The sequence below is a fragment of the Mobula birostris genome, chromosome 11 (genome assembly GCF_030028105.1).
Source record: "Mobula birostris isolate sMobBir1 chromosome 11, sMobBir1.hap1, whole genome shotgun sequence".
Lineage (NCBI taxonomy): Eukaryota > Metazoa > Chordata > Chondrichthyes > Myliobatiformes > Myliobatidae > Mobula > Mobula birostris.
The window spans coordinates 82,047,556-82,072,880 of record NC_092380.1 but is presented as its reverse complement, the minus strand read 5'-3'; the positions used below and the strand labels follow the sequence as shown (position 1 = coordinate 82,072,880).

At 43.0% G+C, this 25,325-nt stretch overlaps 1 protein-coding gene across 1 annotated transcript in view; it reads right to left on the bottom strand.

Annotated features, from left to right (window-relative positions):
* caprin1b (cell cycle associated protein 1b) overlaps nt 1-11,169 on the bottom strand; it is a 102,459-nt gene extending 91,290 nt beyond the window's left edge. The window contains exon 1 of the mRNA XM_072272654.1: nt 10,788-11,169. Within this exon, the coding sequence (XP_072128755.1) occupies nt 10,788-10,979 (192 nt within the window). The 5' untranslated portion in view covers nt 10,980-11,169. The remainder of the gene's footprint in view (nt 1-10,787) is intronic.
* Between the last annotated feature and the right edge of the window lie 14,156 nt (nt 11,170-25,325).

The following is a 25,325-nucleotide window of genomic DNA, read 5'->3' as shown; positions in this document are numbered from 1 at the left end:
CCATCAACCCACTAATGTAATACACTAATGTATGGCAGACAATGAGAGAAAGAATGGAAGATGAGAGGTTGAGCATAAAGAAGATCCAAGAAAACAAGAAAATGGATTATAATCTATTTTATATCTCCAAGTACGGTATTTCATATGCCTTCAATTAACATTATATGCGGAGACTATCTTTGAGGACAATTTTCTTTTCCAATTGGATCAAACTCGGAACTAAAATTAGCAATTTGAAAATAGTTTGTGAAAATAACCAGTGTTCTTTCTATTGCAGTGGGAAAACGCGTGAACAAATAGCAATGTAAAAGTTCTATTTCTTAAATCAGTCATATTTTTTAAAACCCAGTATTAAGACAAGCTTTCACGATTGGGTAGTAGATTTCCATTATTGGATTCATATCAACAATGAAATAAAATGATCAAGCACCATATTTCGTAACTGTGATGTTCAACCAAGTTGAACATTCCATGGTCACAAAATCAAGCTCTCAGATGGAGGGATGTGAGCCAGCATCTTGGGAAAATATCCATTCTGAAATCCAAATCATGGAAATTTCAACAAGGAAGTTATTAACATGTTGTCTGCACCTGTTTTGAGACATAACTGCCTTTACAGTCGGATAAATCAGAATATCAAATCAGTTAGCACCAACAGCTAAAGAAAAATAAATTACCCAGAATACTGACATAAACTTTATATAATGGATTCCTGAGGCTCAAAAGAACATAGCCTGGAAATTCATGATAGATGTCATTCATTAACCCCGACAGTCAACTTTTTAATTAAAACCTCTGCATTTACTCATTTATTTATTAACATACAGTACAGAATAGAAAGGAGATGAGGAGGAATTCCTCTAGCCAGAGAGTAGTGAATCTGTTGCATTCTTTGCCACAGGCAGCTGTGGAGTCCAAGTCTTTATATACAGTGCCTATAAATAGTATTCACCTCTCCTTCCCCCGCCCCCCCCCCCCAGAAGTTTTCATGCTTTATTGTTTTATAACATTCAATCACAGTGGATTTAATTTGGCTTTTTTGAAAACGATCAACAGAAAAAGTCCCTCATGTCAAAGTGAAAACAGATCTCTACAAGGTAATCTAAATTAATTACAAATATGAAACAAAATAATTGATTGCATAAGCATTCACCCCCTTTAATATGACACACTAAATCACTGGTGCAGCCAATTGGTTTTAGAAGTCACATAATTAGTTAAAAGGAGATGAAAGGAGAAATTTTGAGAGTGCAGAGTTTGTATGTTCCTGTCAGGATTAAAGGCAAAGCGAATAAGAATAAGGAACCTTGGTTCTCAAGGGATATTGGAACTTTAATAAAGAGGAGAGAGATGTACAGGTGTCTCCCGCTTTTCGAACGTTCATTTTACGAAACCTCACTGTTACGAAAGATCTACATTAGTTCTCTGTTTTCGCTAACAGAAGGTGTTTTCACTGTTACAAACAAAGGCAGCGTGTGAAAAGAGCACGATAAAAGGCAGCGCATGCCCCGAGCAGCCAAGCACCTCCCCGGAACTGCATTCTTGCCAGCATTGCTTAAACACGTACCTGTGAGCAGCCGTTAGCAAGATGAGTTCCAAGGTCCAGTATTGGAAAAGCCTAAAAGAGCTCCTAAGGGTGTTACACTTAGCATAAAACTAGACATAATTAAGCGTTTCGATCGTGATGAACGAAGTAAGGACAAAGTGAGTCTGGCTTGTGGAAATTGACGAAGATGATGCTGAAGAGGAAAGGATAACAATCGAAACCAAATGGAGTAGCGAACGGACCGAAAGTGAAGTCGTCCAGGAACTGAACGTGAAGATGACCTGCCTGCCCTGATGGAAACAGACGACGAGATGACACCCCAGTGTCCTACCACCCCAAACCCTAGGCTGCGGACCGATACACTGCCGCGGAGAATGCAGCGGTAGCCGGGATGCACCCAACACATCTTTAAGAGAAAAGCCCAAATAAACAAGCTAATTAATTAGGTGCCGCCCAGCACGTAAATATCAGCCCAGATCAGAGGTGATTGCCGACTGCGTCACCTCTGATCTGGGTCGACATTTACGTGCCGGGCTGCACCTAATTAATTAGCTTGTTTGTTTGGACTTTCTTCTTAAAGATGTGCTGGGTGCATCCTGGCTACCACTGCATTCTTCGTGGATCGGTATCGGTCAGCAGCCGAGAGGTTGGGGACCACTGCACCACCCCAACCTCCGACGACTCAGCCTAACACACCATCATCAGTGTGCTCGGTGCTATCTTCCCAATTCCAGTAAGTGATACTACACTGTACATACATTATTTCTACTTTATATAGGCTGTGTATTTTTATGCGTTATTTGGTATGATTTGGCAGCTTCATAGCTTAAAGGTTACTGGAGAGTGTGTTTCTGCTGAGAGTGCTTGCATGAGATTTTCGCTACGGAGAACAGTGTGGCAATGATTGTGGAAAAGTATTTCTACTTTAGATAGGCTGCGTATTTATATCATTCCTGCTTTTACTATATGTTGCTGTTATTTTAGGTTTTATGTATTATTTGGCATGATTTGGTAGGCTATTTTTTGGGTCTGCAAATGCTCACAAATTTTTCCCATATAAATAAATGACAATTGCTTCTTTGCTTTACGACATTCCGGCTTACGAACCGTTTCATAGGAACGCTCTATCTTCGGATGGCAGGGGAAACCTGACATGTATAGGAAACAGGGAGCAAATAAGGTGCTTGAGGAGTATAAAAAATACAAAAAAAACTTAAGAAAGAAATCAGGAGGGCTAAAAGACATGAGGTTGCTTTGGCAGTCAAGGTGAAGGATAATCCAAAGAGCTTCTACAGGTATATTAAGAGCAAAAGGATAGTAAGGGATAAAATTGGTCCTCTTGAAGATCAGAGTGGTCAGCTATGTATGGAACCAAAAGAAGTGGGAGAGATCTCAAATAGGTTTTTTGCATCTATATTTACTAAGGAAACTGGCATGGAGTCTATGGAAATAAGGCAAACAAGTAGTGAGGTCATGGAATCTATACAGATTGAAGAGGAGGAGGTGCTTACTATCTTGAGGCAAATCAGAGTAGATAAATCCCCAGGACCTGACAGGGTATTCCCTCGGACCTTGAAGGAGACTAGTGTTGAAAGATATATTTAAAATGTTAGTATCTACGGGTGAGGTGCTGGAGGATTGGAGGATAGCTCATTGTTCCGTTGTTTAAAAAAGGCTCTAAAAGTAATCCGGGAAATTATAGGCTGGTAAATTTGATGTTGGTAGTAGGTAAGTTACTGGAAAGAGTACTAAGAGATAGGATCTACAAGTATTTGGATAGACAGGGTCTTATTAGGGAGAGTCAACATGGCTTTGTGCGTGACAGGTCATGTTTGACCAATCTATTGGAGTTTTTCGAGGAGATTACCAGGAAAGTGGATGAAGGAGAGGCAGTGGATGTTGTCCACATGGACTTCAGTAAGGCCTTTGACAAGGTCCTGCATGGAAGGTTAGTTAGGAAAATTCAGTTGCTAGGTATACATGGAGAGGCGGTAAACTGGATTAGACATTGGCTCAATGGAAGAAGCCAAGGAGTGGTAGTAGAGAATTGCTTCTCCGAGTGGAGGCCTGTGACTAGTGATGTGCCACAGGGATAAGTGCTGGGTCCATTGTTACTTGTCATCTATATCAATGATCTGGATGATAACGTAGTAAATTAGATCAGCAAATTTGCTGATGATACAAAGATTGGAGGTGTAGTGGACAGTGAGGAAGGTTTTCAAAGCTTGCAGAGGGATTTAGACCAGCTGGAAAAATGGCAGATGGATTTTAATACAGACAAGTGTGAGGTACTGCACTTTGGAAGGACAAACCAAGGTAGAACATACAAGATGAATGGTAGGGCACTGAGGAGTGCAGTAGAACAGAGGGATCTGGGAATACTGATACAAAATTCCCTAAAAGTGGCATCACAGGTAGATAGAGTGGTAAAGAGAGCTTTTGGTACATTGGCCTTTATAAATCAAAGTACCGAGTATAAGGGTTGGAATGTTATGGTGAGGTTGTATAAGGCATTGGGAGGCCGAGTTTGGAGTATTGTGTACAGTTTTGGTCACCAAATTACAGGAAGGATATTAATAAGGTTGAAAGAGTGCAAAGAAGGTTTACAACGATGTTGCCAGGACTTGAGAAACTGAGTTACAGAGAAAGGTTGAATAGGTTAGGACTTTATTCCCTGGAGCGTAGAAGAATGAGGGGAAATTTGATAGAGGTATATAAAACTATGATGAGTATAGATAGAGTGAATGTAAGCAGGCTTTTTCCACTGAGGCTAGGGGAGAAAAAAAAAATCCAGAGGACATGGGTTAAAGGTGAAAGGGGAAAAGTTGAAAGGGAACATTGGGGAGGGGGCTTCTTCACACGGAGAGTGGTGGGAGTGTGGAATGAGCTGCCAGATGAAGTGGTAAATGTGGGCTCACTTTTAACATTCAAGAAGAACTTGGACAGGTACATGGATGAGAGGTGTATGGAGGGATATGGTCCAGGTACAGGTCAGTGGGACTAGGCAGAAAAATGGGTCGGCACAGCTAAGGGCCAAAAGTCCTGTTTCTGTGCTGTAATGTTCTATGATGCCTGTGTGCAGTCAAGGTTTTTCCAATGATGGTAGCAAAAATACACCCGTATGTGGAAGGTCCAATTGCTGGTGAGCCAGTATCCTGCCAAAAATTACACCATGAAAACAAAAGAGCACTTCAAGCAACTCAGTGAAAATGTTATTGAAAAGCATAAGCCAGGAGATGGATACAAGAAAATTTCCTAGTCACTAAATATCCCTAGGAGTACAGTTAACCATCAAGAAATGGAAAGAATATGGCACAGCTATAAATCTGCCAAGAGCAGACTATCCTCAAAAACCAAGTGACCGTGCAAGAAGGACACTAGTGAAGGAGGCCACCAAGAGACCTGTAACTCTGGGGGAGTTACAAGATTCAGTGCTGAGATGGGAGAGACCGCACATGCAACAACTGTTGCCCAGGTGCTTCACCAGTTGCAGCCTTATGGGAGAATGGCAAAGAAACACCGACTGTTGAAAAAAAACAACTCACATGAAATCTCAGCTAGAGTTTGCCATGAGGGAGACTCTGAAGTCAGCTGGAAGAAGGTTCTATAGTCTGATGAAACCAAAACTGAGTATTTTGGCCATCAAACTAAACACTGTTTGGCATAAGCCAAACATTAGACATAATCAAAAACACATCATCCCTACCATGAAGGATAGCGGTGGCGGTGGCTGCATCATGCTGTGGGGATGCTTCACTGCAGCAGGCCCTGGAAGGCTTGTGAAGGTGCAGGATAAAATGAATGCAGCAAAATACATGGAAATCTGCAAGAGAACTGTGACTTGGGAGATTTGTTTTCCAGGACAACAATGACCCCAAGCTACACAGGAATGACTTAAAAATAACAAAGTTAATGTCCTGGAGTGGCCAAGCCAGAGTTCAGACCTCAGACCTCAATCAAATTGAAAATTTGTGGCTAGCCTTGAAAAGGGCTGTTCACCCACAATCCCCATGCAATTTCACAGAGCCTGAGCAGTATCGTAAAGAAAAATGGGGAGAAATTGCAGTATCCAGATGTGGAAAGCTGATAGAGACCTAGCCACACAGATTCAAGGCTGTAATTGCTGCCAAAGGTGCATCTGCTAAATATTGACTTGAAGGCGCTGAGTTAATATGCAATCGATCATTTTGTGTTTAATGGTTGTAATAAACTTAGACCAATTTGTAGAAATTTGTTTAACTTTGACACCATAAGATATAGGGGCAGAATTAGGCATTCTATCATGGCTGATCCCAGATCCCACTCAACCCCATATACCTGCCTTCTCGCCATATCCTTTGATGCACTGATCAATCAGGAAACTATCAACTTCCGCGTTAAATATACCCAAGGACTTGGCCTTCACTGCAGTCTGTGGCAGAGCAGATTCACTACTCTGGCTAAAAAAAAATTCTTCCTTACCTCTAAAAGGACACCCCTCAATTTTGAGGTTGTGCCCTCTAATTCTGGATATCCCACCATAGGAAACATCCTCCCCTCATCCACCCTATCTAATCCTTTCAACATTCAGTAGGTTTCAGTGAGATCCCCCCACATTCTTCTGAATTCCAGTGAGTACAGACCCAAAGCTGCCAAACGCTCCTCATATGTTAACCCCTTCATTCCTGGAATCCTTGTGAACGTCCTCTGGACTCTCTCCGTTGCACAACACATCCTTTCTGAGATACGGGGCCAAAACTGTTGACAATACTCCCAAGTGCGGCCTGACTAGTCTTCTATAAAGCTTCAACAGTATCTTCTTGCTTTCGTATTCTATTCCCCTTGAAATAAATGCTAATATTGCATTTGCCTTCTTTATCACAGACTCAACCTCTAAATTAACCTTCTGGGAGTCTTGCATGAGGACTCCTAAGTCCCTCTGCACCTCTGATGTTTGATCCATTTAATAGTCTGCACTATTGTTCCTGTTACCAAAGTACATTATCGTACATTTCCCAACACTGTACCCCATCTGCCACTTTCCCCCCCATTCTTCCAATTTATCTAAGTCCTGATGCAATCGCATTGTTTCCTCAGCACGACCTACCCCTCCACCTACCTTTGGATCATCCGCAAACTTGCCATCAATTCCATTATCTAAATCCTAGACAAATAATGTGAAAAGTAGCAGTCCCAATACCAACCCCTGAGGAACACCACTAGTCACTGCCAGCCAACCAGAAAAGGCCCCCTTTCTTCCCACTCGCTGCCTCCCATCTGTCAGCCATTCCTCCATCCATGCCAGTATCTTTCCTGTAACGCCATAGGATTTTATCTCAGTGTCTTCTAAAATCAAAGTAAATAATATCCACTGCCTCTCCTTTGTCCACCCTGATTGTTACTTCTTCAAAGAACTTTAACAGATTTGACAGGCAAGATTTCCCTTCACAGAAACCAAGCTGACTTCGACTTATTTTATCATTAATCTCCAGGTACCCCAAAACTTCATCCTTAATAATAGACTCCACTTTCCCAAACACTGTGGTTAGACTAACTGACCTATAATTTCCTTTCTTTTTCCTTGCTCCTTTCTTAAAGAGTGGAGCGACACTTGCAATTTTCCAGTCCTCCGGGACCATGCAGGAATCAAGTGATTTTTAAAAGATCATAACCAATACATCCATTATCTCTTCAGCAACCTCTCTCAGGACTCTGGGATGTAGCTCATCTTATCCAGGTGACCTGTCCACCTTAAGGAGCTGGTGGTAGACCTGAGGAGAGCTAAGGTACCGGTGACCCCTGTTTCCATCCAGGAGGTCAGTGTGGACATGGTGGAGGATTACAAATACCTGGGGATATGAATTGACAATAAACTGGACTGGTCAAAAAACACTGAGGCTGTCTACAAGAAGGGTCAAAGCTGTCTCTATTTCCTGAGGAGACTGAGGTCCTTTAACATCTGCCGGACGATGCTGAGGATGTTCTACGGGTCAGTGGTGGCCAGTGCTATCATGTTTGCTGTTGTGTGCTGGGGCAGCAGACACCAACAGAATGAACGAACTCATTCGTAAGGCCAGTGATGTTGTGGGGATGGAACTGAACTCTCTGACGGTGGTGTCTGAAAAGAGGATGCTGTCTAAGTTGCATGCCATCTTGGACAATGTCTCCCATCCACTACATAATGGACTGGGTGGGCACAGGAGTACATTCAGCCAGAGACTCATTCCACCGAGATGCAACACAGAGCAGCATAGGAAGTCATTCCTGCCTGTGGCCATCAAACTTTACAACTCCTCCCTAGGAGGGTCAGACATCCTGAGCCAATAGGCTGGTCCTGGACTTATTTCATAATTTACTGGTATAATTTACATATTACTATTTTATTTATGGTTTTATTACTATTTATTATTTATGATGCAACTGTAACAAAAACCAATTTCCCCCAGGATCAATAAGGTATGACTATGACTTAAGACCCTTGAGTTTGCCTCGCACTTTTTCCTTTGGAATAGCAATGGCACTCACTCCTGCTCCCTGACAGTCAAAGACCTCTGGCACACTATTGGTGTCTTCCACAGTGAAGACTGATGCAAAGTACCTATTTTCATCTGCCATTTCTTTGTTTCCCCCTTACTACGTCACCAGCGTCATTTTCCAGTGGCCCAATATCAACTCTCACCTTCCTTTTACTACTTACATAAATGAAAAAATCTTTCGGTATCCTGCTTGACATTATTGGTTAGATTGCCCTCATATTTCAACTTTTCCCTTCTTATAGCTTTTTATTTGCCTTTTGTTGAATTTTAAAAACGTCCCACTCACTTTTGCTACCTTATATGCCCTTTCCTTGGCTTTAATGCAGTCCTTAACTTGTCCTGTCAGCCACAGTTGCCCACCGCTGCCAGTTGAGAACTACTCCTTCTGTGGGACATATTCATCCTGCGCCTTGTGAACTATTCCCAGAAACTTCAACCATTTCTGCTCTGCCATCATCCCCGCCAGTATCCTCCTCCAATCCACCTGGGTAAGCTCCTCTCTCATGCCTCTGCAATTCCCTTGACTCCACTGCGATACTGACATGAAAGAGTTTTTTCTGTTATCAGTATCAAAAAAGCCAAATTAAATCCACTGTGATTCAATGTTGCAAAACAAACAAAAAACTTCCGAGGGTGTGGGGGGTGGGGAGAGAACACTTTTTATAGGCACTGTATATTTAAGGCAGAGGTCAAGATTTTTGATTGGCCGGAGAATGAAGGGATAAGGGAAGAAGACAGGAGATCGGGGCTGAGAAGAAAATTGCATCAGCCATGATTTAATCCTAGCCTCATCACGGCACAATTTTCAATGACCAATTAGCCTACCAAATGGTGTATCTTTGGACTGTGGGAAGAAACGCATGTGGTCACGGGGAGAAAACGTACAAACACCTTACAGGCAGCAGCAGGAAATGAACCCAGGTCGCTGGTACTGTAAAGTGTTGTGCTAAGTATTACGTTACTGTGGTGCCCCTGTTATCAACAAACTAACTCCATTTAACATTGTTATTTTACAGTCACAATTCCAGGAGAACGCCTTTGATCACAGGGCCATCAGGCAGTGGTCGGCATGTAGTGTCCTGCAGGCACTGCAGGAGAAGGACGTGATGGACACAGTGGGGTGGTTCCCTGAGCAGACTGTCCAGTTCACCTGGCAAAATGCCTCATCGCCAGATCTCACCAACAGGCACCAAGACCTCGCCTGGTTGGCGGTGAGAGGGGCCCTCCCAGTCAGAGCCCTCCTGTACGCCCAGAACGTCGTCTCCGTACCCCACTGCCCACAGAGGGACTGCAGTGAGGAAGAGTCTGTGACCCACCTCTTTGCACACTGCCAGTTCGCAAAGAGGGTGTGGAGGAGGATGGACCAGCTAGTGTCACGTTTTATCCCCAGCAGCTGCATAACAGAGGACTCTCTGATCTACGGGCTGTTCCCGGGGACGCACACGGAGACCAACATCCGGTGCTGCTGGCAGATCATCAACTCGGTGAAAGACGCTCTTTGGTCGGCCCGAAACTTGATGATCTACCAGTACATGGAGATGTCCATGGGAGAATGCTGCCGACTGGCACATTCTCGGCTGCAGGAGTACGTGCTGAGGGACGCACTGAAACCCGGTGCAGCCACTGCAAGGGCCCGGTGGGGAAGGACCACAGTATAGGTTTCTCCACCCGTGGGAGTGGGAGGGGTCGGTGGGCGGGGAGTATACCCCTCAACAATGATATGGTAAGCTGAACTACTGGAGTGCCACGTGGGTGGCTATAAATACGGATATGTACTGAGTATAATGGAAACGTATGTAAAGGATGAAAAGTTATTGAATGGTTTATTGTATATATTTATTTTTGAATAAAGTATATTTTGAAATAAAAAAAATTAACTTTTGTGGTTTAGATTTTGACACTAAAATAGTACCTTTGTACAAATTTGGTCTGTCACAATGCATTTCACAACCAGTAAGTGTAGTTGATGTTTCCTTACAGATTAACGCCAGTTAATTTGCATAAAGCAAATACTAAAACAGCAATCCAAGATAAATGTCACAACGATTTGTTCAGAGGTAAATGTTGGCATCAGAATTGCATTACATTTCTCCGAATAAAGCAAAGCGATACTTAACATCTTATCAGAAAGATAGTTTCTGATAAGGCTCATTTCCCTTCAATATTGGACTGATTCCGCCTTCTCGTAAAATGGGGCGGCATCCAAACTTAGCACTGAGGCACAACTATGTAAAAGTTTGAAAGCTGAGTGGGGAAAGATGACAACATATAGCTCTCCAATATTAGCAATATTTTGTTTACAATGTCCTTTGAGATATGTTGGCCAGCTTATCAATCTAAAATTGAACAAAAAAATCACAATTTTAAGTACAAAGCATACAAATAGCAAATTGAAATAAAGCAAATGACAAGGTAAACCTCAATTTGAATAAATGTCCTGAAAAGGACAGCAAAAGCCAGCAGGCACATGTTAAAGTTACCACGATGCAGCCGACTTCCATTTCATGTCCATATCAGTTACTCCACACCCCACCCCCTCTGTCGTTCGCCATAACCACTTCAGAAGGCAAAGGAGATTCTCGAGCAGACACCTTCTCTCAGGGGTTTATGGTTCCACCACAAGGCCTCCCGCATGTCCACGTTCAGCAAATGGCAGCTGGCCGGTAGCCAGCTCTCCCCCACCCCAGTCTCTCGGTCCCATTGCCCTCTCCCCAAGTATCTCTTACCTTCTTCTTCTCCATGTTGCGCACTTTCTTGTCGATGACATTGAGAACCTGCCTGAGTGCCTCATTCTGCGGGTGCGCCGCCTGCCCCTGCCCGGCCTGGAGACTCACCGCAGCAGCGGCGGCGGCGGCCTCGGCTCCGGCGGCGGAAGAGGATCGGGATTCGGCCGCTTTTGTGGCGGTAGCTGCTGGCATTTTCCCCTCTTTCTCTTTGTGAATGGAACACGATTTAATTTTTCTTAAAGAAAAATATGTAAACTAAAAAGGAAAGGAAACGGGCTCGGGAGGGGGAAAAAGTTCCGACTTTTGTTGAAACGGAGAAAATGGAAAGAGACGCGACCGGAGCTCTCTCCGCGCGACAGCACACCGAGACTGAGGAGCGGGAGCGCGCAGAGGGCACGCACTTGCAGCCACCAGTCCAGGACCCCGAGGCCCACCTGTCCGCACCGCGCCGCCGTTCCGCAAAGCTGCTCTCAGCAGACCAGCGGCCGTTAATATTTTAAAAAATACTTTTTTCCCCTTAATATACCTAATTTTATTTCAAAATATATCAACTGTTCGGTTTAGAAAAAATCTCTAAGGCATAACGGAGGACAGCAAAAGCAAGCTGGGCTTGCGCCGTTCAGTCTAGGAAGAAAAACGCGCAAGATGACATCCAGAGGCGAAGTTTATTAAGTTACGATACCCTTTATTTGACTAAATGGTGTTTTTTTTAAAAAAAGAAATGAGAGGGTAGTTGAATAGAGAGTTTCTGTCGAGGATGGTGGGGTAGAAATGTCAGGAAGTGATGATAAAAACGGAAGTAGCGAATGGGAGATGGTATTGGGTGATTGAAGTTGTATGGAGGACGGCGAATGGCAGGTTTCTGGGGAACGTGAAAATAAGCGGCGAATGTGGATTGTAGTGGTTTATCGTCTAGTGAGAGCAGTACACAGGATTTAAATAAAATAAGGAAGGAAGAGTCCGGTTTCTGATATGAATCCAATCAAAGATTTGAAAATAATTAGGAGATGCTGTTTAAGACCTCAAAGAGATGGAGCACTCGCTCTTTGTGTTTTGTAAAGTTAGTGAGCAACACGAGAAAGCTTTAGGGTTAAAAGCTGTGGGAGGAAGGAAGGAGGGTGGTACCAAGGAATTATATTGAACGACCATGGCTTTGGGGAGTAATCACAGAAGTGCATCTAGATGTTTTCATGGGCCAAATTAAACTAATTTAGTTGGGGGAAAAGTTGCAGATGCTAAACTTTTTAAAGGGTTTCGTGGTGGAATAAGAACAGATAATTTATCGGTGTTGATTAAATTTGATGAAAAAAAAAGTTGCCAGATAGGGTTAATTTAGGCTATATGAGTTGTATGGTTCTAGTCTGTTCTACTCTCTATGAGAGGTTGTCAGTTCTAGAAGTTCGGTTATGTAGCAGCAATGTTCAGGGGTAAAAAGTGTTGTAGATGTGATGGAGAACATGATTGTGGTAATTGTAGAGAAGACATTAAGCTAAAATTTAACAGTGGTGGAGGGAAAGATGGCTCTGCTTATGCAGGGTGTCCTGTATACAAGAAAGCTATAGAAGGGCAGCTGTTCAGGTGGAAGTGGCTATTTCATATGCAGAGGCTTTACAGAAAGTAGAGAAAACAGTGTTAATGAGACCAATTAATATCAAGAATACAGATAGATTAAATCAGTGTGTAAAATGCATGATTTTATAGCAAAGAATTCATTAGTTGTCGATAAACTAATTTTGTTGCTTTCATGTCAGATGTGGTAAATTGTACAGCACAAACTAAAGGGACAGAAAACGAAGTTAAAAGCTGCAGAAAAACATCTGGAGATAAAAGTGTTAATTCCAGAAGTTATTGATGGTGCTTTACAAGGAGGAATAAATATTCAGAATTCAAAGAAGGATTGTTTATGTTTTTTCTTTTTCTTTCTTACAATGGAATGCTAGAAATTTGTTAGCTAATTGACGGAGAGCAGTTGTTATTTTTTTCTTTCTCTTTTTTCATCCTACAATGAAATGCTAGAAGTTTGTTAGCCAATGGTCAGGGGATTTTAATGCTCACAGTACTATGTGAGGTTGTAGTGACACAAATGTGAAAGGGATGGTGTAGGAAGACTTTCTGGAAGAATAGTATTTGGTGTGCATGAATGATGCTCAGTAGATGGCAGTAATGCACCTTGTGTTGGTCTGCCAACTGCCGTTAAACATTTCTAGAAGAAGAAAATAAACATGTTTTGTCTTTCTTTTACGTTTTATAAGTTAAGCTTATTGTTCCTGGTACTGCAATTATTTCCTAGTTTGAGCTACAGACTGTCTGCTAAAGGAACTCAGTGGGATGAGCAGCAGAGGAGGGTGGGGTGAGTTCTGTCGAAGCTTTGGGTGGAAATCCTGTATGAGAGCTGGCAAGAGAGAAGGTGAGGGAGAAGATAGCAAAGGGAAACATGAGCATGATACTGTAATTTGTGTGTGTGTGTGTGGGGGGGGGGAGTGAGGTGCCAGGGGCGGTTCAGTGAGGTCAGGCACCATTTGTAGGGGAAAAAAGGCCAGTTGAACATTTCAGGTCAAGACCCTGTATCAAGACAGAGAATGCAGAAGGCAGTTATCGGCTATGAGGCAGAGTCAGGGAGGGCGTGAGACGGGAATGTAAGAGGACATAAACTTTCAATAATGGCAACATTAGTAGAGTGCTGAGACCACTCCTTTCATAATGTCTTCAGTTTTGGGTGGATGGGAAATGAATGGACACAATCTTGGGTTGTTTGATGTGGAATATGGTCCCAGTGTACCCCTTTCTGTCACCCCTCCATGGTTGTCCCTTTGCCTGTGGTTGATTTAAACCTTTAAGAAAAGATCAAGACAGAGGCTGATTATATATCAGTGACACAGCAATATGTACAGGGCAGAGGTATTATGGCTTCTTGCATATATACACAGATGGTTCAAATGATCCAGTGACAGGTCATTCAGGTGTTTCTGTTTATTTTCCAAAGTTTCAGGTTCTGTTAAGAAAAGATTATCAAAGTATCGGTATTTACATCTGAGGCTGCAATCATTTTAGCCCTGGAATGGGTCAAAGAAGTATGCCCTGATTATCTCCTTCTGAGCTCTAATTTATTCCTGGTTTTAACATCTATTTAAAAAAAGGTATTTCAAATGGTAGGCCGGACATTCTGCTTGAGATTGGACAACATCTGTTGAGGCTGCAGGATTTTGGCTTGTGTATCCATTTCTCATGGGTTCCTTCATGGTTGAAGGAAACGAGTTGGCAGGCATTCAAGCCAAATAATCACTTAAAAGAGAGACAAGAACAGATATCAGACCACTGGGAGATGATGCTGGAGAGGTAGTAATGGGGGACAAGGAAATAGTGGAAGAACTAAATAAGTATTTTGCGTCAGTCTTCACTGTTGAAGACTCTAGATGTATGCCAGAGGTTCAAAAGTGTCAGGGGACAGAAGTGAGTGAAGTTGCCACTACTAGGGAGAAGGTGCTTGAGAAACAAAGGTCTGAAGGTAGATATGCAAGGCACCTGGACTGCATGGTCCACTCCCAGGGTTCTGAAGGAGGTAACTGAAGAGATTATGGAGGCATTAGTAGCGATATTTCAAGGATCAATGGATTTTGGAATGGTTCCAGAAGACTGTAAAATTGTAGATGTTACTCCACCCTTCAAGAAGGGAGAGAGGCAGAAAAAAGGAAATTTTGGGCGAGTTAGTCTGACCTCAGTGAGTGAGATGTTGGAGTCGATTGTTAAGAATGTGGTTTTGGTGTACTTGGAGGCAAATGATAAAAATAGGCTGAAGCCAGCATAGGTTCCTAAAGGGAAAACCTTGCTTGACAAATCAGTTGGAATTTTTTTGAAGAAATAGTAAGCAGGATAGACAAGGGAGAATTGGTGGATGTTGTGTGCTTGGATTTTCAGAAGACATTTAACAAGGTGCTTAACAAGTTAAGAGCCCATGGTGTTATAGGAAAGATACTAGCATCGAGGAAGCATTGGCTGATTGGTGGGAGGCAAAGTGGGGGAATAAAGTGAGCCTTTTCTGGTTGGCTGCCGGTTACTAGTGTTCCACAGCATTGTGTGTTGGGATCAGTTCTTTTTACATTTCATGTCAATGATTTGGATGAATGAATTGATGGCTTTGTGGCCAAGTTTTGGACGATACAAAGATAGTTGGAGGAGCAGTTAGATTTGAGGAAGTGGAGAGGCTACAGAAGGACTTAGATTAGAGAAAGGGCAAGAAGTGTCAAATGGACTACAGTGTTGAGAATTGTATGGTTATGCACTTTGGTAGAAGAAATAAAAACTTAGACTACTTTCTAAATGGAGAGAAAATTCAAAAATCTGAGGTGCAAAAGGCAAGGGAATTCTCATGCAGAATTCCCTAAAGGTTAATTTGCAGGCTGAGTCAGGGGTGAGGAAGGCAAATGCAATGTTAGCATTCATTGACAGAGGATGAGAATATAAAAGCAAGGATCTAATGTTAAGACTTCATAGGGCCTCATTTGGGGTATTGTACGTAGCTTTGGAAAGGATGTGCATAAATTGGAGAGGGTTCAAAGGAGGTTCACGAAAATGATTCTGAGATTGAAAAGCTCGTCATATGAAAAACGTGTGATGGCTGTGGGCCAGAAGAATTCAGAAGAATGAGGGCCTTCTCATTGAAGCCTATCAAATGTTGAAAGGCCTCGATAGAGTAGATTTGGCGAGAATGTTTTCTCTGGTGGGGAGTATAAGACCAGAGGACACAGCCTCAGAATAGAGGGATGCCCATTTAGAATGGAGGTGAAGAGGAATTTCTTTAGCCAGAGATTGGTGAATCTGTGGAATTCATTGCCATAGGCAGCTGTGGAAGCCAAGTCATTGGGTATATTGAAGGCAGAGGTTAATAGATTCTTGACTAATCAGGCCATGAAGGGATACGGGAAGAAGATGGTAGATTGGGGCTGAGAAGAAAATGGATCAGTCATGATGAAATGGTGGAGCAGACTCGATGGGCCACAAGGCTTGTTCAGCTCATACGTCTTAAAAATTAAGGAAGTAAATGTAGTGGTGCCTTTGATAAAGGGGAGTTGAATGTGATTTAAATGCTTATTTGATCACTGTGGCACCAGAATTGGGGAAAAAAAGGACAGCTTTTATACAAAACTCAGATGATGATGGGAACTGAACTGGGGAATGGGTGTAAAAGGAGGGAAGAAGTTGTACGTCTACAAACAAAATACTCTGCAGATGCTGGGGTCAAAGCAACACTCATAACACGCTGGAGGAACTCAGCAGGTCGGGCAGCATCCGTGGAAACGATGAGTCAACGTTTCGACCTCATATACTGTCTAGGTAGTCTCCAGCCCCTTGGTATGAACATAGAATTCTCCAACTTCCGGTAATTCCCTCCCTCTCCCTTCCTCTATCCCTATTTCACTCTGCCCCCTCCCCCAGCTGCCTATCACCTCCCTCATGGTTCTGCCTCCTTGTACTACCCATTGTGTTTTCCCCTATTCCTTCTTCACCTTTCTTGCCTATCCCCTCCCTGCTTCCCCTCCACCACCACCTTATCTTTCCCCTTACTGGTTTTTCACCTGGAACCTACCAGCCTTCTCCTTCCCACCCTCCCCCTACTTTCTTTATAGGGCCTCTGCCCCTTCCCCCTACAGTCCTGACGAAGGGTTCCGGCCCGAAACGCCGATCGTTTCCACTTATACGTGTACATATTGAACATACTAAGTTGAATTATTCCCTGTTCAGAACTATTATGTATGATATGGGCATTTGTCGGGAAAACACGTCAAGAAACAGTGTATCATACAGTATATTGTTTGAATGCAGTTCCTATGAAATCTTTGGGACAAACAGTTTAACATGGAAAGTTTGTTAGGATATCACCACCTTTGTAATGTATATGACTGCATAATTGACATTATAAAAAGCAATAGGTTTTTTGATATTAGTTGAGGTTTTTTTTGGGGAGAAGGTGTTGGGATTTTGGTGGGTATACCTCCTGTAGCTTTGCTCCATACTCCACCTAAGTACGTGGTAGTAATGCACCTTGTGTTGGTCTGCCAACCACCATTAAACTTTCCAAGAAGAAGAAACCATAGAAACCATAGAAACTACAGCACAGAAACAGGCCTTTTGGCCCTTCTTGGCTGTGCCGAACTATTTTCTGCCTAGTCCTACTGACCTGCACACGGACCATATCCCTCCATACACCTCCCATCCATGTATCTGTCCAATTTATTCTTAAATGTTAAAAAAGAACCTGCATTTACCACCTCGTCTGGCAGCTCATTCCATACTCCCACCACTCTCTGTGTGAAGAAGCCCCTCCAATGTTCTCTTTAAACTTTTCCCCCCTCACCCTAAACCCATGTCCTCTGGTTTTTTTCTCCCCTTGCCTCAGTGGAAAAAGCCTGCTTGCATTCACTCTATCTATACTCATCATAATTTTATATACCTCTATCAAATCTCCCCTCATTCTTCTACGCTTCAGGGAATAAAGTCCCAACCTATTCAACCTTTCTCTGTAACTGAGTTTCTCAAGTCCCGGCAACATCCTTGTAAACCTTCTCTGCACTCTTTCAACCTTATTTATATCCTTCCTGTAATTTGGTGACCAAAACTGAACACAGTACTCCAGATTTGGCCTCACCAATGCCTTATACAACCTCATCATAACATTCCAGCTCTTATACTCAATACTTTGATTAATAAAGGGCAATGTACCAAAAGCTCTCTTTACGACCCTATCTAACTGTGACGCCACTTTTAGGGAATTTTGTATCTGTATTCCCAGATCACTCTGTTCCACTGCACTCCTCAGTGCCTTACCATTAACCCTGTATGTTCTACGTTGGTTTGTCCTTCCAACGTGCAATACCTCACACTTGTCAGTATTAAACTCCATCTGCCATTTTTTAGCCCATTTTTCCAGCTGGTCCAAGTCCCTCTGCAGGCTCTGAAAACCTTCCTCACTGTCTACTACACCTCCAATCTTTGTATCATCAGCAAACTTGCTGATCCAGAAGTGGTGAGACAAGGGCCAGGAAATGATGAGATGGAGGAGGGGTGAAGGATGACGGGGCAGATGGAGATGGAAGATGGATGCAGGTAAAAAAGCAGGTGGGAGTTGGTGGGGGTGAAGGTTGAGACAGCTGCTGAAGTGTGATAAGCAATTTCTGGAATCTGATGATAAATTGATAATAGGAACCATTCAGGGAGAAGCGAAGGCAGATGGAGGTGGAACCCATTGGGTTGTGTATATGGGTAGTGGGTGGATGGAACCATTAGCAGGATAAAAATGATTTGGGGGAGGGGGCTGGAGAGGGTTATGGAAAGGAAAACAAAAATGGAAGGATTGATGGGCCAGAAGGAGAGAGTGGGGAATTACCAGGAGGTATTTACACCTTATTGTTTGCACTTTATTCTGCTCTTTGTTTTACCTTGTATGACCTCAATTGAATGTTGTTATGAATTGATTTGTACGGATAGTATGGAAGCTTTGCACTGTACCTCTAACAATAATGAGATAAATAAAGGTTACTTTAAATTGGAACATTCAGTGTCCATACCACCCAGACTAAATAGGAAGTGTTGCAAACCCAAGGAACAACATCACATATTCCACCAGGGTAGTTTAAAACATAATATTATGAACATTATATTTCCCAGTACCCTTACCTCATGTGTTATCTCCTCTCTGTCTCTCCTTCCAATCCGCTTTTTCCCAATCCTTTTTCCATATTCCCCTTCAGCTCCCGTCATCCATTTTCATTGCCCTCCTGGTTTCATCCACATATTACCCATACATTTTATCCACTAGATTTCACCCCTCCCAGCTCTCATCCTAATGGTTTCCACTATCACCTTCCTTATCGGATTCCAGCACTGGTAACTTTTACACTCCTGCTTATCACCCTCCGAGCTTTCACCGCCCACCACCCAACCCCCAACCGCAGTTCCATGCCTTTTTTTTGCCTGCCTCCACCTATCCCTGTCTCAACTCCACAACTGACATCCTTCACCACAGCTTGATCCACCAATCACCTATTGGCCACTTCACTCCCTCCATCTCTTTATACTGACTATCCTCCCTCCCCACCCACAGTTACACATGGATGGGTGTCCTAAACAAGCCAAGTGCTTCCTAGCAACAAACCCCATCATTGTCCATATGTTATCCACAACTGTAAGCATCCCTACAACTTTCTAATAATCATCAACTTATAACTTGCATTTAAGAAAAGATTTCAATAATCTTTCATTGATTTTTGTAATAACAATTTAAGCTACACAAGGGGATTACACTGGATAGCACAGTACAGTGGCTTAAGTGTTAAAGTGGTAAATTAGTTTAGCTGAACCCTCACAGCTTCATCCATCCAGTTTCATCCCAACCTCCGGTGCTGTTTGTGTGGAGTTTGCACGAACTCCTTGTAACTGAATAGTCCTGTTTACACCCACATCCCAAAAGCATGAGTTTCAAACTAATAATTTGCCCTTTCTGTGAGAACAAATCCAAGTATCCAGATTGTTTAATGTAATTTCCAGTACACAAGTGTAAAAGAGAACAAAATAATTGGTACTCCAGATCCAATGAAGCAGATAAGAAACATGTTAAGATAACACTATAATAAGAAACATCACAAATATAAAACATAAGATAGCATTTATACATAGATTGATTACATGTAACCTGGCAGAAGCCAGGGTAGCTTCTGGTAAGTTTTTTTTTGTTCAGATAGTTTAGAGTAGAGAGAATGCCAGGCAGGATGTTGGAATGCACCTCTTGCAGGATGTGGGAAGTCAGGGAGCCCTCCAGTGTCCCTGACAATGACTCCTGCAAGAAGTGCATCCAGCTGCAGCTCCTAACAAACCGCGTTAGGGAACTGGAGCAGGAGCTGGATGACCTGCGGATCATTCGGGAGAATGAGGAGATTATAGATAGTAGCTACAGGGAGGTAGTTACGCCAGAGGAGCAGAGGACAGGAAATTGGGTCACTGTCAGGCGAGGGAAGAGGAAAGGGCAGGCAGAGCAGGGTTCCCCTGTGGCCATTCCCCTCAACAACAAGTATATCACATTGGATACTGTTGGGGGGCGGGGGGATGACTTACCTGGGACAAGCTACAGTAGCCAGATCTCTGGCACTGAGTCTGGCTCTGCAGTGCAGAAGGGAGGGAGGAAAAGAGGAGAGTGGTAGTGATAGGGGACTTGATAGAGGTGCAGATAGGAGGTTCTGTGGTCGTGACAGAGAATCCAGGATGGTTAGTTGCCTCCCAGGTGCCAGGGTCAAGGATGTCTCTGATCGATTGCATAACATTCTGAAGTGGAAGGGTGATCAGCCAGATGTCGTGGTGCACATCGGTACCAATGACATAGCAAGGAAGAGTGAGGAGGTCCTGGATAGTGAGTATAGAGAGCTTGGTAGGAAGTTGAAAAGCAGGACCTCGAGGGTGGTAATCTCAGGATTGCTACCTGTGCTACGTGCCAGTGAGGGTAGGAATAGGATGCTCTGGAGGATGAACAAGTGGCTGAGGAACTGGCGTAGGGGGCAGGGTTTCAGATTTCAGGATAATTGGGACCTCTTCTGGGGCAGGTGGGACCTGTACAAGAGAGACGGGTTACACTTGAACTACAGGGGGACCAATATCCTTTCAGGGAGGTTTGTTAGTGCTATTGGGGAGGCTTTAAACTAGATTTGCAGGGGGATGGGAACCAGAGTGCCAGAGCTGACAGTGTGGCTGGGGTGAAAATAAATGATGTTAAAAGTTCAAGCAAATCCGCTAGTAGAAAGGTTGTGAATGGTGGTAAAAATCTTCTGAGGTGTATATATTTCAATGCTAGGAGTATTGCGGGGAAGGCGGATGAGTTGAGGGCGTGGATTGACACGTGGAATTATGACATTATAGCAATTAGTGAAACTTGGCTACAGGAGGGGCAGGACTGGCAGCTTAATATTCCAGGGTTCCGATGTTTCAGATGTGATCGAGGCAGAGGAATGAAAGGTGGGGGAGTGGCATTGCTTGTTAGGAAAATATTACAGCAGTGCTCAGGCAGGACAGATTAGAGGGCTTGTCTACTGAGACCTTATGGGTGGAGTTGAGAAACAGGAAAGGTATGGCCACATTAGTGAGATTGTATTACAGACCACCCAATAGTCAACGAGAATTGGAAGAGCAAATCTGCAGGGAAATAGCAAGCAACTGCAGGAAACATAAAGTTGTGGTGGTAGGGGATTTTAATTTTCCATATATTGATTGGGACTCCCATACTGTTAGGGGTCTAGATGGTTTAGAGTTTGTAAAATGTGTTGAGGAAAGTTTTCTAAATCAATATATAAAGGGACCAACTAGAGGGGATGCAATATTGGATCTCCTGTTTGGACAAGTGACGGAAGTCTGTGTAGGAGAGCACTTTGGTTCCAGTGATCATAACACCATTAGTTTCAACTTGATCATGGACAAGGATAGATCTGGTCCTAGGGTTGAGGTTCTTAACTGGAAGAAGGCCAAATTTGAAGAAATGAGAAAGGATCTAAAAAGCGTGGATTGGGACAGGTTGTTCTCTGGCAGGGATGTGATCGGTAGGTGGGAATCCTTCAAAGGAGAAATTTTGAGAGTGCAGAATTTGTATGTTCCTATCAGGATTGAAGGCAAAGTGAATAGGAATAAGGAACCTTGGTTCTCAAGGGATATTGCAACTCTGATAAAGAAGAAGAGGGAGTTGTATGACATGTATAGGAAGCAGGGAGTAAATAAGGTGCTTGAGGAGTATAAGAAGTGCAAGAAAATACTTAAGAAAGAAATTAGGAGTGCTAAAAGAAGACATGAGGTTGCATTGACAGTCAAAGTGAAGGATAATCCAAAGAGCTTTTACAGGTATATTAAGAGCAAAAGGATTGTAAGGGATAAAATTGGTCCTCTTGAAGATCAGAGTGGTCGGCTATGTGCGGAATCAAAGGAAATGGGAGAGATCTTAAATAGGTTTTTTGCGTCTGTATTTACTAAGGAAACTGGCATGAAGTCTATGGAATTAGGGGAAACAAGTAGTGAGATCATGGAAACTGTACAGATCGAAAAGGAGGAGGTGCTTGCTGTCTTGAGGAAAATTAAAGTGGATAAATCCCCAGGACCTGACAGGGTGTTCCCTCGGACCTTGAAGGAGACTGGTGTTGAAATTGCAGGGGCCCTGGCAGAAATACTTAAAATGTCGCTGTCTACAGGTGAGGTGCCGGAGGATTGGAGAGTAGCTCATGTTGTTCCGTTGTTTAAAAAAGGATCGAAAAGTAATCCGGGAAATTATAGGCCGGTAAGTTTAACGTCGGTAGTAGGTAAGTTATTGGAGGGAGTACTAAGATACAGAATCTACAAGCATTTGGATAGACAGGGACTTATTAGGGAGAGTCAACATGGCTTTGTGCGTGACAGGTCATGTTTGACCAATCTATTGGAGTTTTTCGAGGAGGTTACCAGGAAAGTGGATGAAGGGAAGGCGGTGGATATTGTCTACATGGACTTCAGTAAGGCCTTTGACAAGGTCCCGCATGGGAGGTTAGTTAGGAAAATTCAGTCGCTAGGTATACATGGAGAGGTGATAAATTGGATCAGACATTGGCTCAATGGAAGAAGCCAAAGAGTGGTAGTAGAGAATTGCTTCTCTGAGCGGAGGCCTGTGACTAGTGGTGTGCCACAGGGATCAGTGCTGGGTCCATTGTTATTTGTCATCTATATCAATGATCTGAATGATAATGTGGTAAATTGGATCAGCAAATTTGCTGATGATACAAAGATTGGAGGTGTAGTAGACAGCGAAGAAGGTTTTCAGAGCCTGCAGAGGGACTTGGACCAGCCGGAAAAATGGGCTGAAAAATGGCAGATGGAGTTTAATGCAGACAAGTGTGAGGTATTGCACGTTGGAAGGACAAACCAAGGTAGAACATACAGGGTTAATGGTAAGGCACTGAGGAGTGCAGTGGAACAGAGGGATCTGGGAATACAGATACAAAATTCCCTAAAAGTGGCGTCACAGGTAGATAGGGTCGTAAAGAGAGCTTTTGGTACATTGCATACAACAGGAATTCTGCAATTGCTGGAAATTCAAGCAACACACATCAAAGTTGCTGGTGAACGCAGCAGGCCAAGCAGCATCTGTAGGAAGAGGTGCAGTCGACGTTTCAGGCCGAGACCCTTCGTCAGGACTAACTGAAGGAAGAGTGAGTAAGGGATTTTGGTACATTGGCCTTTATTAATCGAAGTATTGAGTATAAGAGCTGGAATGTTATGATGAGGTTGTATAAGGCATTGGTGAGGCTGAATCTGGAGTATTGTGTTCAGTTTTGGTCACCAAATTACAGGAAGGATATAAATAAGGTTGAAAGAGTGCAGAGAAGGTTTACAAGGTTGTTGCCAGGACTTGAGAAACTCAGTTACAGAGAAGGGTTGAATAGGTTAGGACTTTATTCCCTGGAGCGTAGAAGAATGAGGGGAGATTTGATAGAGGTGTATAAAATTATGATGGGTATAGAGTGAATGCAAGCAGGCTTTTTCCACTGAGGCAAGGGGAGAAAAAAACCAGAGGACATGGGTTAAGGATGAGGGGGGAAAATTTTAAAGGGAACATTAGGGGGGGCTTCTTCACACAGAGAGTGGGGGAGTATGGAATGAGCTGCCAGACAAGGTGGTAAATGCGGGTTTTTTTTTAACATTTAAGAATAAATTGGACAGGTACATGGATGGGAGGTGTATGGAGGGATATGGTCCGTGTGCAGGTCAGTGGGACTAGGCAGAAAATGGTTCGGCACAGCCAAGAAGGGCCAAAGGCCTGTTTCTGTGCTGTAGTTTCTATGGTTCTATGTACATAAAGTGTCCTAGGTACAGGAGTGTGTACATAATATGACTGACAGGAAATGATAAAGTGGTGGTAGGTGTGTGGTGGGGTGGGTAGTAAGGTGCAGTTTTGATCAGCCTTACTGTTTGGGAAAAGTAGCCGTTTTTGAGTCTGATGGCTGTGACATGGGTACTATGTTGCTTCCTTCCTGTTGGGAGTCGGACAAATAGTCCATGGGCAGGGTGGTGGGGTCCTTCATGATATTACTGGCCTTTTTCCAGGACCTTCTAGATGTATGTCCTTGTTGGCAAGTAGGCAGGCACCAGTGAAGCATTGGGCAGTTTTGACTACTGTTGTAAAGCCTTCCTGTCCGCCACAGTGCAATTTCCAGACCATGCAGTAGGTCTACCATACAGATGTAGAAGGTCATGAATGTTGATGTGCATAGTACAGTTTTCTTCAGTCTCCTCAGAAAGTAGAGGCACTGGTGAGCTTTCTTGGTTGTGTAGAATGTGTCCCGGGACCAGGAGAGGTTGTGAAAGGTCTCCTGGAGATCTCCTGCACGCCCAGGAGTTTGAAACTGTTTGCAGCAATTGAAATAGGTTAGAGTGGGTTTAGTGTAATTGATGGTCAGTGTAGGCTTGGTGGGTCATCGGGCATATTTCCATGCTGAACCTCCCTATAACTCGGGTATCGGGAGGTATAAACTAAAGTTTCGAGAGTTAGCTTATAGGAATGTCTTAAGATGAGATTGAAGATGAGTTTTGGAAAAGAAAACCAGATCTTAGGTTCCAACAGCTGGGTGATAAAACAAAAAATTGCATGCAAAAGTCTGGATTAGAAGTGACCTCAAATCTTGGAGACTTGTGGCATTTACTGAAGAGGAAATCTGAACCCTCATAGGTGGAGGCATTTAAAAACGGAAACACGAGGAAATTTGCAGATGCTGGAATTTCAAGCAACACACACAAAAAAATGCTGGTGAACGCAGCAGGCCAGGCAGCATCTTTAGGAAGAGGTACAGTCGACGTTTGGGGCCTTCGTGGAGGCATTGCTGTTTTCAATTATCTTTGATCTTAGTGGATTCTTAAAAAGAAGCTTTGTTTTCTGTCTTTGGAAAATAATTAATTCAGAGGTCTTTCACAAAGTCCTGTGCGCACATTCCCAGTGAATCCACTAGGGTGCAGAAGTGGTTAGTGTGTGATGGTGTTCTATCTGTAATGGTATCTCAAAGAGGCATGGAATTATTGAATTATGCCTCAATTGATAAGCACTGTAAAATGGGATACTATTTGATTTAGTATGGGATACTATTTATTTGACCAATAAATTACAGGCATTATTTCTGACCAGTGCTGAGATAACAGTCGCATTTTGGGTAGTTACTCAGAAATGCAGAAGTAGCAAGAATCAGAATCAGATTTATTATCACTGTTTCATATGATGTCACATTTGTTGTTTTGTGGTAACAATATAGCGGGAAGAAATTACTAGAAATTATGAAACAAATAGTGTCAAGAAAAGGAATAATGAGGTAATGTTCATGGATTGTTCAGAAATTTCTTTTCTTTTCAAATCTTTTTATTATTATTATTATCCAAAATTAACTCGAGTACATCGAAGTAAGTAACACTTACAATGTCTCAAGAAAAAAACCATTATTTTAAAGACTGAAAAATTTTTGGTGATAGTAAACAAAAGTTCCTACTAAGCAAGAACAA